Source organism: Patiria miniata, unplaced genomic scaffold (genome assembly GCF_015706575.1).
Source record: "Patiria miniata isolate m_02_andy unplaced genomic scaffold, ASM1570657v1 HiC_scaffold_5, whole genome shotgun sequence".
Classification (NCBI taxonomy): Eukaryota; Metazoa; Echinodermata; class Asteroidea; order Valvatida; family Asterinidae; genus Patiria; species Patiria miniata.
Window position 1 is genome coordinate 176629 of NW_024037072.1, and position 19793 is coordinate 196421.

At 39.3% G+C, this 19793-nt stretch overlaps 1 protein-coding gene across 1 annotated transcript; it reads right to left on the bottom strand.

Annotated features, from left to right (window-relative positions):
* Positions 1 to 349: 349 nt before the first annotated feature.
* LOC119741512 lies at positions 350 to 15181 on the bottom strand. The gene is made up of 15 exons (XM_038217295.1): positions 15079 to 15181; positions 12661 to 12811; positions 11905 to 11994; positions 11411 to 11565; positions 10787 to 10980; positions 8695 to 8834; positions 7980 to 8242; positions 7570 to 7716; positions 7285 to 7331; positions 6633 to 6736; positions 5621 to 5879; positions 4849 to 5042; positions 3906 to 4336; positions 3188 to 3293; positions 350 to 2939 (listed from the first exon to the last, which is right to left on the bottom strand). Exons 2-15 carry the CDS (start codon positions 12793 to 12795, stop codon positions 2781 to 2783), a joined length of 2424 nt encoding a protein of 807 aa, XP_038073223.1. The 5' UTR covers positions 12796 to 12811; positions 15079 to 15181; the 3' UTR covers positions 350 to 2780.
* Between the last annotated feature and the right edge of the window lie 4612 nt (positions 15182 to 19793).

Sequence of the window (19793 nt, forward strand, 5' to 3'; positions counted from 1 at the left end):
CCCTTCAATGAAGAAGCCATTGTGAATGCTACCAAACATAGCACCCACCCAGTGACGGATTATCTGAACATTAGGTAAAGCAATGCCATATGAAGGGGCCTTCGTCGTTAGCGTGCCTGGATTTGTACAGTGCATGCAGTGCGCGGTATGGTGGATACCCAGCGCGAGTGTGTAAGGGGCCAAGTGCGCCCTCTTGATTTTGATATTGATCCAATAACAGATAAGGGTATAGTCTAAATAAAATTAATAGCCTGAGCAAAAATACTACTAACAAACGGACAATCCGAAAGACAATGGAAGAATAACAAAATAAATACAATGAAACTTACCAAATCAATAGTTCTCAGAATATATTCCAAAGTAATGTATTTTCCAAACAAAATTATTTCCTGTGGTGAGTGAGATATATCATATACTGTATATCATATTCTGATGTACACTCCATCATCCACGAGCAAAAACATGTGGTTCCACAAATCACAGAGCTCTATGCACAAATGAGGTGCTTGCCAACTTTTTCTTATGGTTGGTGTTAAAACTCCTCCGACCAATCCCGCAAAAGACAACATCAAAACGGATTGAATGGTTTTCAGAATCCAGTAATCCCATACCTGTAACGTACAGTATAAACTCCACTTGGCTTTGGGAGTAAGGGTAGACTAGCGTATTGAGACTAAACACCAGTAATTGTGCATGTGTGTGTGACTTCTCACAAGACAAATGCACTGTGCCAGTGATGAATGGAACAAAAGGGGTGCACCCATCCGAAGGGTCAACAATAGGATCTGATGTTGGTGCAAGCACAGGGCCAGGCACATTTGCATAAATTGTACGAATACACTCATTCAAAAAATGTGGATTATTCACATAAACTATCGTTGTTGCCAGAATGGACGAGGTGAACAAATCTTCAGTCCCTCGTCCATTCTCCTTAACTGAATTGACTTCATCCGAACTAATCTGGTTGCTTCACGTCCCTGCTGTAAAACATACCATCCCAACAAAAAACTTGTTCCATAAAACAAAATTGGAAGATGGGTGATTAAGCAAAATTTACGATGCCTATACGAGTATTAGACACAAGCAAGGTGCACGGGAAATCGTAACATCGCCCAAAATGGCCCTAATTTTGAGGGGGGTGGAGCTGTTAATTGCTTGAATGCATTGAGTTCCCAAGCAAATGATCGAGATCCCCCGAGATAGCCTCCATCCGAATAATGGACCCGGGTTACAGAACCCGAGGCCTTGTCGTGTTTTGCCTCAAGGGAGGATTTGGGAAGTGTCGACACTTGGTGAACCAGGCTCAATCCTAAATCATAACGGCTGTTTAACTGTCCATGAGTGACCGTTTTTCCTCACATGTCAGTCACTAACGAGTCGTCAAATCTCAAGTCAACCGACAACCTATCCTAATGAACTGGATAAAGGCACTCCTTTGTCGTCATCCTGTCACTTGTGACGTCACTTCTTGTGATTTGATATACGTATCTGATGGAAATAGACTTGTGCTTGACGTTGCCTTTACTCTGTTTTTTTTTTGTCGTTAATTTTGAACCAATGATTTTTATACAGAGTGAATTAAATACCATCAACATTTGCTAATGACTCACAAAACAGTCCTCGATTTGAATGCAATTCAAATTTACTAAACGGTACATGCAACGCAATATACTACTTAAAATTTACCATTCACCACACCAAAACATATTTAATAATAAGTAATAAATAATTATAAATTGTTATAAGTAAGTATAAGAATAAGTTAAAAATAAGAACTGCAACCAAATAAAAAAAATCAAATTAGTGGCATTGCTGTAAATTTAGAATAAAGAAAATAAAGGTTATATTTTCCACGTGGAATCCTGGAAAGTCCCTGGAAGGCTATGTTTCTTTAATTTAAACACTTAAATTCTTGTCCCGACACCAATGCTTTTTCCAGTTGATTTCAACCAATGTCTGAAAAAGACAATCAGTAAGTTTGTGGATTTTCCGATACAGTACTCTTTTTTTAGAAATACTGTATCTCTTTTCTTGGGCTATAGTTATTGACAATATTGACGGAACAGTGAGTATGAAAAACATTTACTGCGCTTTCTTAGTGAAGAACTATACTTCCCTAGGCTATTTCTCTGAGAATATCCATTCAAGAAATCATGCATATTGTTGCAATTGGCAACGGACCATGAAGAATTTGGTAAAAAAGTTGATTGCATACCAAACGGTGAGCATTTGGTAATCTTAATGTTCTTCAGGTCATCCTATTATGTTGCTTAGATCACAATCTCTAATCGGGCCGAGTAAACGAGTAAAACGTACAATCTTGAGTCATCGATAAGGTGTTTTTCTCTGCTTTGTATAATAAAGTCATCGAATTTGGTTTTTTGAAATATTCAACATATGTTTCTTGTATAGCAAAAAGATTAATTCACAATAGAACCGAACATTAGTTTTCTTAAAAAGCACCACTAATTCTTGCAGTTATAAGATTATACAGACATTAATAAAACATAGGCCTACGTGTCTATATGCACTAAACAATACTCTACAACCCAACAATTGATACGCAAAACGGTGTTTAAATTAAGAATGTTATTAACCGGAGGAGCCTAAAACCATTACTCATTGAAATATTCGTACTTAAATAAACGCAACTTATGACGCAAAGAAAGTCAATAAAATCAGCTGAATTCGTATATATGGTGCACAAGTTCCTATAAACCAACTCTCAATATCCTCTCTACATTCATGTCTGACCACGTCTTGAGAAGAGACTACTCCCTTTACTTCTGCCTGGCCAATCCTGGAGAGGAGACTACTGACATCACATCACGACGGCTGACCCTATCAAAGTGCATAGAGCGTGTACCAACACAGCCTCTCTTGCAGATGGACGAATAGTCATTTGAGGGACAGACAAACACGTTGCAGTGGACATACACCTACAAGAAAAAAACTCCGAAATTTTATCTCTGTCTATCTGCTTTAAAAGTAAACGACTTTTTTTCCCCTTTAAGATGTTACTCCGCCACATGATTCAACAAAATGGTAACAAGTATAGAATGAGTACTTGACACTTCCCAAGTTAGAAGCACTATACTCATGTTGCTGTAGTATCGTTATAACTTTTTGCGTAATCGTGGATGAAATTGTGAACCAAGTCAGTTTACCTTGGAGGTTACAAACTTACCGTATCGAAGATACGCCAACCGAGGAAGGCAAAGGCATCCACAGAGAAGCGAACCTTGTTGGAACTGTGCGACTCATGAAGCACCAGAGTCTCATCTTCTATGCACCTACAATGATAAGCAAAAGAAACGTCATTATGAACAAACGGATCCTTGAAGTGATTGTGCTCGATATGCATGGAGAATAAACACTTCTTCAACATTCTTTACTTTTTTACTTAGACGGAATTAAACCAACGCTTGTTGAGATGCACAGAAGCCACGCATTTGTGAAACCACGAACCAAAAAGAGGGAAAACGCCTTATGACATGGCAACTTAACAAGATATTGATTGATATTAAACACTCTGTACATGTTTAGATATACAAGCGTAGGCCGCTTTTCCTTTTACAGCCCTTATTTTCCAGCCCCCTTTCATTTTGGGCCCTCATATGGCCTATGGCAAGTAATTCCCATCTACAGTTTTGATTCGTCTGACCATATCTTTAGTGCATTTTTTGTCACTTATTGAGTTTCAACTTGCATTAGAAATAGCATATATACCGGGCTTTGCATTATATCATACAGTTTGACACTGTCCAATATAGATGTAATGTGAAGGAAAGGTCGTAGTTTATATTTCTTATGTGCAAGATTTTGTTCAATAAAGAGGGGCTTGCTACTGAATAGTGGTTCTTGCGCCTTTCGAATTATTTCGTACGGTTGGATTCATGTCTTACCCGCTTTTGATCAATTCATGACGAGGCCAGTCATATGGATTGTCAGAAGTCGTGGCCCAGCAGGATTGGAAGAAAGCATCGCATTGACGGTTATCACGACAACTGGCCTCTCCCTCAAAGTACAGCCTGGTGTCAAATGGCACTTTGAGTGGCTTCGAGAGCTCGCCATATGCCTGGTCGTAGTTTGCATTGAAGAGCTTCAGTGTGGTGTCTGCCAGGTTATCCAAGAAGTCAGCCCTGCCGTTGAACTCTTGATACTCAAGGATTCCTGGATTGGGGTCGTATGCGAGGGTTTTGATGGTCTTGGCGGGGATGCTGCAGGAGAAGCGAATCTCACGGTGGGGGACCCGGGTAACCTCAGTCCCTTCAGGGGTGTAGGGCTCATCGGGAATGTAGACGATGTTGCTGTATGTATGATCCGTACCGTTACGCTGTTACAATCAATTTCAAAAAGAGGGGAGAAATGTCACTTAACTGCGAGTCCTGATATGTAGGCCTACAACCTTCGAGGCGGCATTTTTCAAGAACATGTACCTGTCCATGCACGTCAGTGCCACTAAATGAAGTCTATGACGTGCAGTCCATGCCACTTCTACAGTGGCACGGACAGAACACGATTCAACTTTAGAAGAAAACAATTTTTTTTGTCAACATTTCTGACGTTAGTTTAAAATCACCCGATAAGTGACAATTAAGTAGTTTGGATATGTGGGTGTTTAATATCTAATCCAAGCAACAAAAAAATTCACTGTATAAATACGGAGCCCTTATTCCACATGACAAAAGGATTGTACCACCTTTTCTACACCGCACCTGCCTCAACGGTTATTCTGAACATAATCTGTCACAATATATTGGTAATGAAAGCGTGGAGGGGCTGGGGGCTCAGGGTGATTATGCATTCTGATTGGTCTCTATGAAGTATGATCACATGCTTACTTACCTGATATGTTGTGCCGCACAAGCCGTAGGAGGTCCACACATAATAGTGCGTATCATTGAAATTGGCACCGGTGCATTTTGGGTCACGCAGGTGCATTATCTCCGGACCGTAGCCCCCGAGCTCCAGGGTGAGTTTGGGAAGGTACAAACTCATGGAGGAGACACTGCAATCAGGTCCATTTATTGCTGCTGCGGCTGTAAAGGAAGATTAACAGATGTTTAAGATATCTTTTCCAATTGCATCCACTTCATTCTTTACCGAATTCGTTATTTAGCACGGTCGCTCACACATAAAAACAAAAAGGCTTTGGCCGTAAGATACAAAGGAGAATAAAACTTGTTTTGTCTTTAGTGCACGAACTCCCATCACTGGTGTATAAACGAGCAGTGGTTGGTTTTCACAACAAGAGTTTGTAAATAGAATTCAAAATAATATTCAATTAAGTTTGTAACTCTTAACTAATAATATTTCCCCTTGGAAGGGATGGGTGGATTCTGTCTCCCACCCTGGTTTATGGCTAAAAACAGTTACAAATTATCCAACTCATTGATGAAAATCTTTCGTGATACTTTGACAGCTGTCTGGTCTTATCATATTATATCATATTGTATTTATTTTCTTTTTATTTATTTATTTTAGTTTTCGTTTTTTTGCTGGACAACTTTTTGACAAATTTTCTAGCTGCCGCGAATACGAATAGGGGGAAGGGAGCTAGACATCATTTGGCACTAGGAGGCACTGTTCATCACTTTGTATCAACTTCAATACTTACGAACTCCAGTGACAAAGCTCCATTCTGCAGGTTTAGATTTCACCGAACACTTTTTGTCATTACTCTGCACGACTCCTTCATCCAGGGCTATGGTATACTCGGTCGCATACTCCAAGAAAACATCCTGACTGTTAGGAAAGGTGAGTGTTTCACCATCAACAATCTCAGCATCGGGTCCCGTTGCATCTACACGCCAGACCACGTCATTGTTGGAGTCACGGAGGGTCACGTAAGCTGGGCTGAACACACCTTTGCGAATCTGTCAGACAACCAATTTCAAATATCCCTGTCAGCACAAGCAGTAGCATAAATCCGTGTCGGTGAATTGGGGGGGGGGGGGTTGACCAAATATCGTAAAACTGATCGACCCGTAGAAATTCTAAATTCGGGCGGGGGGGGGGTGAGGCTGGAAACTACATGAAACTACGGGGGCGCTGTTCATTATACAAATGTACAAACTGGTCCAAAAGTTGTGTGTATATAATTAATTTTGTAACTCTTTAAATAATAATGTTCCCCATTGAAGGGTGGGATGGATTCTGATTTCTTTTTATTTTTATATTTTTTATATTTTTATAGTTTTCGTTTTTGATGGACACCTTTTTTGACAATTTTCCAGCTGCCGCGAGTACAAATAGGGGAAGGGAGTTGGACATCATTTGACACTAGGGGGCGCTGTTATGATTGTCTTTACATCTCCCCCAAGAGCAAACATAAGCTACATGTACATGTTTGCCAGCATAAAGATAAGATAATTTTTAAAAAAACACCAAGTGCGCTCAAATATCTCAGTTACATGTGTGCAATAATCAGACAAAAATGAAGTTAATCCAAGCTTAAACTTTCTCCTATGTTTGCCATTTCTAATGGCTCAACTAGGAACTTCAAAAATTGTCAGCTAATAGGCCTACAGGGCGAATGTCCCTGCCTGAGAACATCAAATTTCTGCTTCTTTTGACCAAGTTTAAAGAAACTAAAAAATGAATTTACGATACATTTCATTTTCCCTTACCCTTCTTTTGAATTTGATGGCCCAATTTGGAATAACAGCTTCAGCCTCTTGGTCACCTTGGGCGGGAATGGAGTTGGCCCGATCCACGGACAGTGCCGTGGGTTCTGAAAATTTACATAAATATAAAATGTTTTCTCCATAAGTAATTTCGAAATACAGAACATATCTTAAAAGTCCTTCGAATGTGCGCCAGTACATACTACTGACTGGAGGAAAAAACGTTATGTTGTCTGGGTTTTTTTAAGCACAATAATAAAAAAAAAATTGGAACTCTCAATGTGTTTGTTAGTCTTGGCCATATGGCCAGTATTTGCACAATTTATAGTGTGTTCTGTATGCCACGAATAGAAAATAAATAACATATGCCATGTAATTTGTGTTATATATGCCCTGTAATTTGTGTTATACTTTGGTATGTTTGAACTCTATACATCTCGCTTCATACAGCATGTTAGTTACTGGGTATTTTTCAATGCAGTAATTGTTCTTGTTTAGAAACCATATTTACTATGTGAACATAAGAACCCAACTTAAAACTTGTTTGGGTAGAATTTAGAGTTGAGAATGAATGCTTTGTTTCGATGTTAAGAAACAACAAATAGTACGGTACTTTATCCATTCTTGTCAAATCAAAGAAGTGTTTTCTATTTACCTGTTTGAACAACGTTCACAATAAAACAGGACTGTGTGCTGACAAACCTGCCAAAAAGAAAGCAGCCAAAAGACACATCGTATTCGTTGCTGAAGATATTTTTTAATATGACGTGTCCAAAGGACTGAATGAGCTTGTGAATTAAAACCAAAAAAAGGACAACTGCTGAAGCAACACCTATATGTCATTTGTCAATCAAGTACAGTTGTTATTACAGTTTTATCGACTTTTAGCAACTAAAGCATGCTTATCAACAATGGGTGGATACAATTGTTCTGACCATACCTCTCATCTTCACGGGCCATCGCACAGATTGTGTACGTCTTCAGTTCCCTTGGCATGAAACTAAAGATGACTTCATAGTCAGAGGCAGTTCCGTGTATCTGCGATGGTGTGTGTGTTGGGTAACCCTGCACATCAATGCTGGTGATTCTGGATAAATCGGCCAAATTTACCAAACAAAATGGCAAAAACATTCCGTAAGACAGAATCCTTCAATGCCGACAAATAATATACACTTTTTAAAGTTCTCCTCAGTTTTAAAGCTAAAAATCGTATTCACAAATTTGTGCTTTGGGACCAACATAAGTCTAAGTAACGGTCTTTAATGTTTGAAGAAATCAAAATCTGTTTGGACGGATTGCCTCTCAGCAATCCCACTGGAAAGAAACAACATAAAACTTTATTACATGTACCTGTAATTAGGAGCTGTAGCTGTGGCAACCATTCTCATCCTAAATTCTTCTCCCAACACGTGAGCAAAGCACATTCTAGGAACATGCAGCTGTGGCTGTCTGCAATCGCCTTCGTAATGGAATACATCCATCAGGAAGTGTACAGGAGTTTTACTCATTGGCTTCTTGAGTTTGTTAGGAGCAAAGTCCTCCAACATGACCATGAAAGCGTAGGTGCCAGGAGGGATCACTTCCTCCTCTCCGAATCGTAACTCACAAGTCTCCTGTGTTAAAAAGTTGAATCGAAAACAAAAATGAAAATAGGGATGCCCTAGGGTTAGCGATTCAATCAACAGCGTAACATCTGTCCAACTAACCAACAAACACAGCTAACCAACAAATCATCAGCCAGTGCCCCTTGGAGTTGCAAGTCTTTCAATGAACCTAAATGACTCTATCGGACATTACTGATCATCTATACAAAACCACTACCAGTAAAACAGAGAATCAACAAGCTAATCAGCCTGTTCAATGGCTGGCTACCATACAGCTTTCCAAGTTTCTGCGATCTCAAACATCAAATTCAACTCTTGTAAATCATGAGGCTACGCGCATGATTGAAAATCATATTACACAAATTGTAATGATAAGTGAAATGGGTGGAGAAGTCAATCAAACACCGAACAACCCCCTTGTCTATAACCCAGTGTTGCTCGTCACTGAGTGAATCTCTCACCTTAGTCAGACTTGCCACCGGTTTCACTCTCTCTTCGTCGAAGTAAGGTTTTCCACAAATATCCAAGGCATTCAGATTGCATTCGTTCTTTTTCTTGCTAGTCCACCTGCACTTGACTACGTCACTGTTGGCGTCATCATCTTAAAATAGAAACAAAAACATATTGATTTGGTCCGAACAAAGAATACGGTACTACATAGGGCCCACTGCAAAGAAAATAATACTGTGATTTTTGTCTTTGTAAAATATATGACTTTTGAATCAAGTAAGAACTTGAAGCAAATTGACGATAATTCTGGATTGTTATTTCTCAACAGTGATAAGCGGAACTTAATCTGCATACAGTAACTTATGCTTTTGTAGGTGTTAGAAAAAGCATTGTCAGTTCTAGATTCTGACAACTCATACAAGAGGTTTCAAAACCTAACATATCAGCACTGAGAGAAAAAAACTGACTGTTTATTTTAATTTCCATTAAGCAAAGCGACCTTCAATCAATAGTAAAAAACTTTGATTCAAATTTTACTTTGGGCAACACATGTTGAAGGGGCCGTATCGTAAGTCCGACGCCTCATAACTCTGACGCCTCATAAGTCTGACATTTCGGAATTATGAGGTATCGGATTTATGAGGCATTGGACTTATGTATTCCGCCTCATAGCTCCGACGCCTCATAAGTTCGAAGCCTCATAAGTCCGACGTCGGAGCTATGGACCGTTACAAAGAAAGGTTCATTTGTCCGACAAGGCAAAAACGAGTTTTACCAAAAATTGTACAACGATGTGAGCGGCGATCCCTTAGGGGAGGAACTCGTGGTGTATCCCTCAATGTGAATGTGTACTACACTTGTATTAATTAATAATGGCTGTCGGACAAACGAGGCGTTGCACTTATGAGGCGTCGGACTTATGGACCGAAATATAAGTAAATTTAATTGTCGAACCTACGAGGCGTCGGAGCTATGAGGCATTGGACCTATGGGGCGTCGGACTTATGAGGCGCGTGACCTATGAATATGACGTATAGTGGCTCAATGCTTTGGAGTGGGGTCCGCGCATAAATCCGACGTCTTATAGGTCCGACGCCTCATAAGTCTGACAAAATCTCATCCCTTAACCAAATAAAGGCACATAAGTCCGACGCCTCAAAGGTCCAATGCCCCATAAGTCTGACGCCTCGTAAGTCCGACGCCTCATAAGTCCGAAACATCGTTTGTCCGTTGTCGGAATTACGAGGCGTCTGGCTAATGAGGCTCGGAGCTATGAGGCCGAATCCCTAAGGGTGCAACAATGCAATAAAATTCCCATAGACACTAGTGCTAAATGCCCATACTTCAGAATTCTTTTTAAAATACTTAGAACTCGCATAGGCATTTAAGCTGCACAGTAAAATGATGATCAACATGTCATCTTTCATTTTCTTTTCATTTTTTTGGTGGGTTGACCATTGACTTTTCGAGGAATTCTCACTCAAAGAATATGACCCCTATTTTTCCCAAAGCGGAAACTGAGTAGCCATCTTGAAAAAGGATCCCTCCACAACATAGCAAAATAGTGCCACTTTCGAGCCCAATTGCATCCAAAATGCTCAGAATTGGAAGCCCCAAGTCCGGGCCAGAGGTTCATTGCCATATCGCTTCAATTCCCCGATGTTATGGCTCTCATAACTCTCTAATAGAGAATATTTTGAGGGTATAACTTTTATTCATGAGCTCGGCGGATGAGTTTAGGACTATTTACAGGTGTGCACCCCTAAGTCCAATGCCTCATACATCCGATGCCTTATTATTCCGAAATTCCGGACATATGAGGCGTCGGACTTACGACACGGCCCCGTTTGAAGTCAAGAATGGATGGACTTATCACTTTGTGGGGTTAATTAAAAATCGGCCAACTGGTGCTTGCGTAAACAACACTACTTCCCACTTGTTTACAATCTACATGTTTACCGACATGTTGGGTGGGGTTCGAACCCAGTGTAAGGAAAACAAAGAACTGCTATACTATGCTCATAGCTCACGATATAATGTTAAATTGCACAGAACAGGAATTGGCACAGAAATTATAATACTTAGAACGGCACAAAAACGTACTTGGAATATGAATACTGTAGGTACAACCAGACATGATGGAATATTTGGCAAATGTTTTGCTCTGGGGAGGGGAGTTGATGGAGACGCCATCTTTGTGAGCAATGTTGATGGTAGACGCCAGGTTCCAGCCCTTCCCATTTCCAATGTCGCGGCCGTTGTTGACAATACCAGGGATCCAACAACATTCTGTGTATCTGTACAAAAAAAATTTGAAAATAGGACAACCAATACAAATATATGATATAGACGATTATCTTCAGGACTATTTGATCCTCACAATTTCAACAAGTAAAACATATTATATTGGATATCTCTTGAGAGTGGGTATAGTTGACTGATGAGCGATTTTTTTTTTACATTTTCTGGTAATGAAACCAAGGAATTGATAACTTTACATACACATGTATATTTAAACAAAGGAAGCATTATTTTAGATGATCATTTTCGGACAAATAAGTATTTAGAAGGATACCTCTAGCTCTATGTTGAAGAGTTAAAAAAATGTTTCATGCTAGAAAGACAAAACAAAATTTCAAAATCATGTGAACCGATTTTGGGCCAAGCTGCAAGCTATAAATTGACGAGAAATATGAAAAATTTCCAAGGTGAATATGCGTGACTCACGATATTTCTGCCTTTGTTTGACCTGGTGGCAAGGTGTACGTCATGCTGTAAACTCCAGTAGCCGCATTTCTTTTCCTGTCCAGGTGTGTGCAGTAATAGTCTGCCCACACCGGTGGTGCATCACCAACGACAAACTGACCACCAGTGCGAAGTTTCTACCAACAGAACATTCAAAATAAAGAGACATATTTGCATTTGACTAAAGTAGGCCTACTAATTGAGAATTCTTGCTGGGGACCTTACTGAATCATTACGAATCATTCACTGTGTTGGGGAATCAACTGCACATTTTACTTTCAAAGAATATTAAAAAAAAAATGAATTTAACCAAAAAAGGCATGTATGTACCGACGCCAGTTTGATTTGGTACATATTTGGAGAAACTTTCACCTTCGTTTAAACATTACACAGTTAGCCAACACACAGTATGCTGTCTGCCCTGGTCTTAATATAATGATTGATCTTGAAAACATCAATTAGTTCAAATGTACAACCTTGTGTTCAGCGATGCTTTCTTCTGTGCACTGACGATGGGTAACAGAGTCTTTCCGCGAATCAAAGTTGAGTTCAAAATCAATAGTGATCTGAAAAAGCAAATTTGTAAGTGATTTAGGCATAACGTAAATTTGTAATAGGCCTTATACATGTACAGACACAGAAACCCATACTTGATCAGCTGTGCCGGTGTATCAATTGTGAATTTAGGACTATGAAATACGGACTCATTGGTAGTATTGCGCATGTCTAACGGAGGATTGTGAACGTTCAACCAACAAAAGGGTAAAGGATGTCATAGGAGTTGAATGCCCTGGACGATTCATTAGTCAACGCAACGTCATTGATCATTTTGAAGCAGCAACTCCAATGAATCCCCACACGCCCCCGCACAAGCCTGGTCATAGAGTCCAGCCAGTATAAGAGCAGAAGAAGCAGAAGTCCACATTTCATGTGACACTGGGAAAGTGTTATATCAACCATTTAATAAGACACTGAATCAAAATAGGTATAGTTAAAGATTCTGATATGAGAAAAGAAACAGATTTCATAGGATTACAGGCGGAGAAACGGAGGTCATAGGAGTCAAAAATTTCATGTGATACTGGGAAAGTGTGATATCGACCGTTTAATAAGACACTGAATCAAAATAGGTAATTATAAGATGGAATTTTGCGTCGGGTGATATAATAAAATTATTTGACAAAATAGGTACGTTAAATATTTCGAAAAACTTAGAAAAACTTCCCCCTTACCTCTCGTGGATTGTTCGCATTGCGTGCCTCCCAAAAGATGGTTCCGCCTTCATAATAGCCCAGCTTGGCCTCGGCTTCGTTCAACACCCCGCCTACTACCAACAGTAGAGTGACGCACAAACCTCTAGCAAACATCGTGTGTGCCTGGCTCCTGGGGGTGAACAAACGTGGTTTTTGTTTTGAACTGTGTATGTAATCACACAGAGTTTGGCACCCGATACAGAAAATTGTTAGTGTCACGGGTTTTTTCGCATTCTAGTCTTATATATTCTTTTATCGGTAGAAACCAAGAACAGAGACGCAGACATTCACTAGCCACAACTGCATTAAAAATATTAACTGCTTTAAAAAAAATATATATTAACAGTACTCTGCCAGACACCATATGGTGCTCGATCGGTAAAAAAATCTACATAAGTTTTTGTTAGTTTGTTGATTTTGTTGAATGATTTTAATATGCGTGTCTACTAAAAAAAAAATTAAATGTTATAATGTAACTTTGCAGCAGGGTTTATTGTCCCAATTTATTATTCATTCAGACAGGCTGCGCCGTAGTTTAGTTCCCTAGCCTGAGAATTCCCCGACACAGTGACGTCTAAATTATTACTTGACTAAATATTCTTCATAAATAGTCATAATCTTTGGAATCAGCCTAGCTAGCTGCGCCGAAGGCTTTGGCGCCATCCGGTTCGTTAGTGACTTTGTCATACACGCGCGCGCACCACTGATTAGCGCCCATTGGCTAAAGACTCAAGTTGCCTTAACTTTGGTTCCAACGGTTCCAATGCTACTTAATGTGCAGTGGGCGTGGTTTAAACTGACGTGACGTTACACTATTAAACGAACCAGATACAGATTGATGTAAATTTGCAACAGACTTTATTGTTCTAATTTTCATTAATTCCAGACTGTGCCGAAGGCTTTGGCGCCATAGGCTACAGATTAATGTATAATGCAAACATTATAATGCCAAAAAAAAGGAATAAAAAAGTCCTTAAAAGTAGTGCATTTTCCTGTTGTATCCATAGCAAATGTTTTTCTTTTAAGCAATAACAATCTTTTAAAAATCTACTTTAGGCAGAATGAAGATGGGTGCGTATGACGTAGCTCTGAATTCAGTGTAGCCTGCAAATCCCAAATCGGTAGGGTTGGCAATTTTGTAAATCATCATGACCTAATCAGGGGCGGATCCAGGAATTTTTGCAGTGGGGGTTCATCAGCAAAACATATTGTGAAATGTATAGACTGTTTTTTTTCTCTGGACACTTGGCCTCCGAAAATCAATAGGTGGAGGGGCTGTTCCATAATTCAATGGGGGCGCTGTTGAAATCCGACGATTATTAAGATATACACAAAATGCAAAAAACCTTAACAAAGCTGGTATGTTGTGCACAGGCAACAATATTACAAGTATGTTTAGGTGTCAGAGCGGGGGGGGGGTGCATTATTTTTAATGAATTTCTATGGCAAATATTCCAAAGGATCCGCGCCTGCTAATAAAAACGATCACTGTTTGTGATCGGATTCTGGTCCTATATATTCTTTTATCGGTAGAAACCAAGATGAGACGCAGACATGCTTTAACCACATGCACAACTGCATTAAAAAATATAAACTGCCTTAGCCATATGGTGCTCGGTAAAAAAAAAAAACTGTTTTTGTTGAATAATTTTAATATGCATGTCTACTTACAAAATTTTAAAAATGTAATAATGCAAGTTTGCAACAGGATTTATTGTTCTAATTAATCATTCATTCAGACAGGCAGCGCCAAAAGCATTGGCGCCATACAGATCAATGCATAATGCAAAAAAACAAAACGAAATAAAAAGTGATTAAAGTAGGGCATTTTCCTGTTGTATCCGTAGCCAAAAACGTCTTTCAAGCAAAAACTAGCTTTTAAAAATCTAATGTCGGCAGAATGGTCAATGAAGATCGGTGCGTATGAGCTCTAAATCGGTAGGGTTGGTAATTAAGTACACGACTTCATGACCTTATCATGATGAATATCTCAAAAGACTTATAATCAATTAATTAGAGATATTTGTGCTTAATATTCGATCAAGTCGAGCTCATTCGGTGAAATTGGTTTGCAAGTATCATAAATGCATTGTCACCGTTCGTCAGACACATCACTGATGACAGTTTTTGGAAACGTTTGTCTAAACCAGGACAATTTGTATTTATGGATTTTTAATTATTGTCCGAATATTTTAAATAAACTTTAAAAAATGCGCGTGATACCAAAATCAGTTTACCGTGGAGGGAGGTGGATTCCACCCGGACCCTTTTAGAGCTAATTCCAACTGTTCTAAGTATGCAGCTAAGCGACTCAGTCTTCAACCATCCAACACTTTTGGCTGTGGTTTACGATTTGCTAGTCTCGGAGATACCTAGTTTGGCTAAGTTTCATTTTACCTGCTCTTCCAGAGATACGTCTGCTGTGGAGGAATTTAGATGTGCACGTTGGTAGCAGTCAGTTCTGGTCAGACGTCAAGCTCTTGGCCGACCGGTGCTAACGAGACACCCTTTTTATACCCTCTCCACACTCTTTGCCAGGGCATCCTATCATGCCCCGACAGCTAAAGCTAATTAAATCATCAATCTCTAAGGGGAGAAATTAATTAAGCAGTTGTTATCACAGCCTTGCCAAGACTTGTCTAAGTCTTCAAATTTTCATAACCCGAGTAATATTTCAACTTGTCAACAGTACATCTGGCCATACCATGTCATGCACGATATACTGGTAGACTGCAAAGTTGTTCTACCCTGACCATTCAATAAACTCATCTCAACCATGCGTACCTTTTGGGAAAACAATACTAAATTATCAAGTAATTAATGAAGACTTCCCATTAATTATGCTCGTACATGGAAGTGGAGCAACTGTTTACCTCTCGGATTTTTTCGGGGGGAGGGGGGGGTAAAGCAAATTTGTCCCCAAAATTCCTTAACTTTTTCATTATATTTTCAATTTATCATTTTTTCAAGCTTAAGCAGGGGAGCATTTGCCCCCCCCCCCCCCCCCAGCAATATGGCTTCGCACCTTTTTTTTTTTTTCTTTTTTTTTTCTTTCTTTTTTCCTTTTTCCCTCGTTTTCCAGGGCGGTGGGGGCAAGCGTCCCCTCCCCTCCTCGACGCGCATGCATGTAGTCATATACACTCAATATCCCTTTGTTCCAAAACATTAATACATACAGTTGGTGCGAAAATAAGAACGGTACGACCCCCCCCCCCTCCCCTTTACCCGAACACACACACACACATCCAGGTTTGTTTATGGTGAAAATCGAGGATTTTCTATTGTTCCTCATTATCGATCTTTTGTTTACACTCTTGTAACTTCTTTGCATTAGCTCCCATTGATTTTATACACGCTTTGGTCGTCCTCGATTTGACTTCTGTCCTCGATTACTCGACGATGTGTGTCCTCGATTTACACCATAAACATGCACACACAGACTCAACTTCCCAGCCTGTTTCCAGACCTCAATGCGTGTTGAAATTCACGCTTCCAATGTTGGCCGCAGTTGGCGATCGGAAGACCATTATAACTTTGGATATGATTACCAATAGATAGCATTAAATTGCCTTTCCATGTCCTGACTGTGTTCTCTCTCTATACAGAAACATCATCGCATGCCAGTGGAGAAAAAAAATAAACAAAGTATTATCTGTCAAACAGCATCCTTATAAGGTACATTGTACATGATGTTTATGTCTGAGCGACATTGGATAGACACCTGCCAATGAAGTTTCACGAGTGAATTAATTTCCTGCGCACAGTCATGGCGGGACACAAATATGGGCGCACATCTCTGCACACATATGGCGTTAGCCACTAGTATAGGCTAATGTCAAAGCACTGTGCCAGCTGAATAACATCCGCCGAAGTACATGTACATGTAATCCCATTCCAAACATTAGGGCAGAGCTGATTCTTAAGCGAAGTTTATCCATTACTATAGAGCGCAAAGTGGTGTATTTAGTAACTTCAAATTACTATAGTAAGCAGTTGTATCCTGTACATGTGAAATAAAAGGAAAAAAAACACCAATCCTTCATTTGCTAATAAACACGCAAAACACAAATTGAATGCAATTGCAATTTTTAATGCTTCATGCAAGGCAAATCATGGCATGTTGTATACAATACCAATATGTTTGAAATAAATATACGTAAAATGAAAACAAAAATGGTCAAAGTATTTTTTAAATAAAATGAATTAAAAACTGCCACCAAAATCTATCAACCACCAAATTTAGAAGAAAAATAATTTTAAAATTTTAAATAAATAAATAAATAAGTCTATAAATAATTAACACTTTGGTCCCTTAAAAAAATGATGTGTTTGGTGCAAGCTGCAAGTTGAACGACAAGCAAGATTTTGCAAGACGACATTGGAACGTTCTGACAACTTGTATGCGTTGCAACTACCCTGGCTACAGCTGGCACATCTACAGTCATGAGTGAGTTATGTGAAAGAAAAGGAAGCAATGTGATTCACATCATTCGTAACATACTGCAAATCGATGACAAAAATCATGATGTAAAACATCATTTCAACCACTGGTCAACCAGTGGCGCACACAGGATTTGGATTGGGGGTGGCTCACAATTTATTTATTTTTTTAAATTTTAGTAGAGGTTAAAATGTTTTCAAAAACTTTTGCCTAAAATTTCTGGCCGCAGAGAATTTTTTTTTGGGGGGGGGAGGCCAACTATTTTGAGGTTGGTGGCGCCACTTACACCCTACTATACTACTCGAAAATAGGCCGCATACAAATCACCAAGGTCAAATCGTGGGACTAAAAAAAAAAAATGCCAAAAAATTAATATAAAACTAGAGGTTGAGGGAACAAACACACGGTGTTGGGCCATGGATTACCGAAAACTTTGCCACACACATCAACTCAATATGCATGTTTAAATCCATGTTTGACTTTTCAACATGCCGCCAGAGGGCGCTCTAACATTTGATGACGTCACCTGTAAAATTTTTGTACAGTGCTGCCTAGGCAGACACTCGAATCGTTGAAAGCAAGTTCGCATCTTCTGCCAATTTCAATTAATAAGGCACTTCCGGTTTTGACCGGAAGGAAGGGTCACTAGATTTTGCACTTAAAACCAAAAATGAAGACCCTGCAATATTTTATCGATTGCCATAAAGAACAAAATCAAATCTGTAGCAGTTGATTTTATATTGATTTTCAAAGATCAAATCTAGAAATCTTTGATTGCTTGTAATATGACACTTGATCACGTCATTGTGACGTCATTACCAGAAACCTCAAGAGCTATATTTACTGTGCTGTATACAACCAAATCTTGACTATATCTATCACGGCATATTTTCTAGCAATTTTTTAAGGTTTAAAGGTCTTTTTATTGTAACTTCTGGTCTGATGACGTAATCATTTTTTTTTCGCGCACAGGTGTTGTCTGCATTATGGTCATCATGTACATTAATTTTGAAGCGATTACCGCAAACTTCGCCACAGACATCAAGTGAAAATGCGTTTTTGACATTTTTTAACCTGCCGCTAGAGGGCGCTCCAACACTTCATGGCATCACCCATTATTTTTTTTGAAAGGTCAATCCAGGCAGACACTTAAATCGTTAAAAGCAAGCTCATATCTTTTTCCACTTTTAAATTATTAGGCACTTCCGGTTTCGACAGGAAAAAGGGCCACGTGATTTTACGCGCACAGGATAAAATGAAGATCATGTATTACCATGTCGATTCCCAATTTCAGGTTCCGGTCTCTCACGGTTGATTTTATATGGAATTTCAAAAATTAAATTTATTAAACTTTCAAGTGACGTCACGTGACCCATGATGACGTCATGATGACGTAATTGCAAAAAACCACATCTGCGGTGGATTGGGCATTCATGTATTGACAAATGAAGTTCATATATGTTTCCATTTTTCCAAACAGTTCTGGAGAAGGATTTGCTGAGAATATGCGGAGAAGAACAAAAACAGTAAATTCTTACAAAACCAATAGGTGTTGGGCTCAAGGCCCAACACCTAAAAAGAGGACGTCTTGGGTGCACCAATGTGGTCAACAAATCATGTACATTACTATTCTCTCATATTGAGTTGTTCGTCCCATTCATTGTTTGGATAGCCGACAGAGGGGGCTATTTATTTGTACAGCGCTCACTATGGATACGCACTTTTAGCCAATCAGGAGTACGCGCGTATCACGCGCGCGATCGATCGATATCAACGCGACGTGTGCACGTAGCTGGATTGTGCATGTAAACAGACGGAAATTCGAGACAAAACCATGTTCTTTTACACAAATCTGAACGATCCATATATTCCTAGACAATGTACTTGTAAAATAGGACCTACACAGCCTTCTTGGAAAGCCGGCGAACAAATTGACAACACGGAAAGTGCATTAATTTCCAATAAATGTGAGTGTTTGTCGACCGTTTCATTGTTTCCAGTGACCGTTACCATGCATCAGTTTTGCGTATGTCGTCATATGATAATTCCATTATACTTCAGGGAGGATAGTATTACCTGAAGCGCGCAAACTCAGGCCTAGCCTAAAGGCCTGATAACAAAAAAAACAGGCCCTAGACCTATGAACAACTTTGAAAATGTTACACATCGTGGAGCATGCAAGATTATCTAAATTTAACTTTATGTAGAAATAGTTGGCAGTATTATTTTCTAAAAATAAAACCTTGAAAGAAATGAAACAGTCCAGTTGACCAAATATGGTAACGGAATTCCCCGTGGCGTACCGCTACCAAAGTTGAAACGCTGAACTTCTGAAGTTCTTTTGAAAGTAAAAAGTACTAACACAAAATTTTCATACTGAACTTTTATTAAAATATAATTTGGATAGTTATGAACTATTCTTTCATATTCCGAGTGAGCAAATTGCATAACAAGGTTCAATGGGACACGGCACGTCGCGAAAGAGCAGTGTTGTGATTCGCTTGAACGAAGACCCATAGAGAATGCGCGTATTTCGGTTGTAACATGCATGTCGAACTTCAAACATAAAAGTACTTACACAAAATTTTCCGAGTTTGAAACGATATTTTCACGACATGATCTTGAATAAATGTAGTTTCAGATACCGAGTGAGCAAATTGTGCCAAGTACT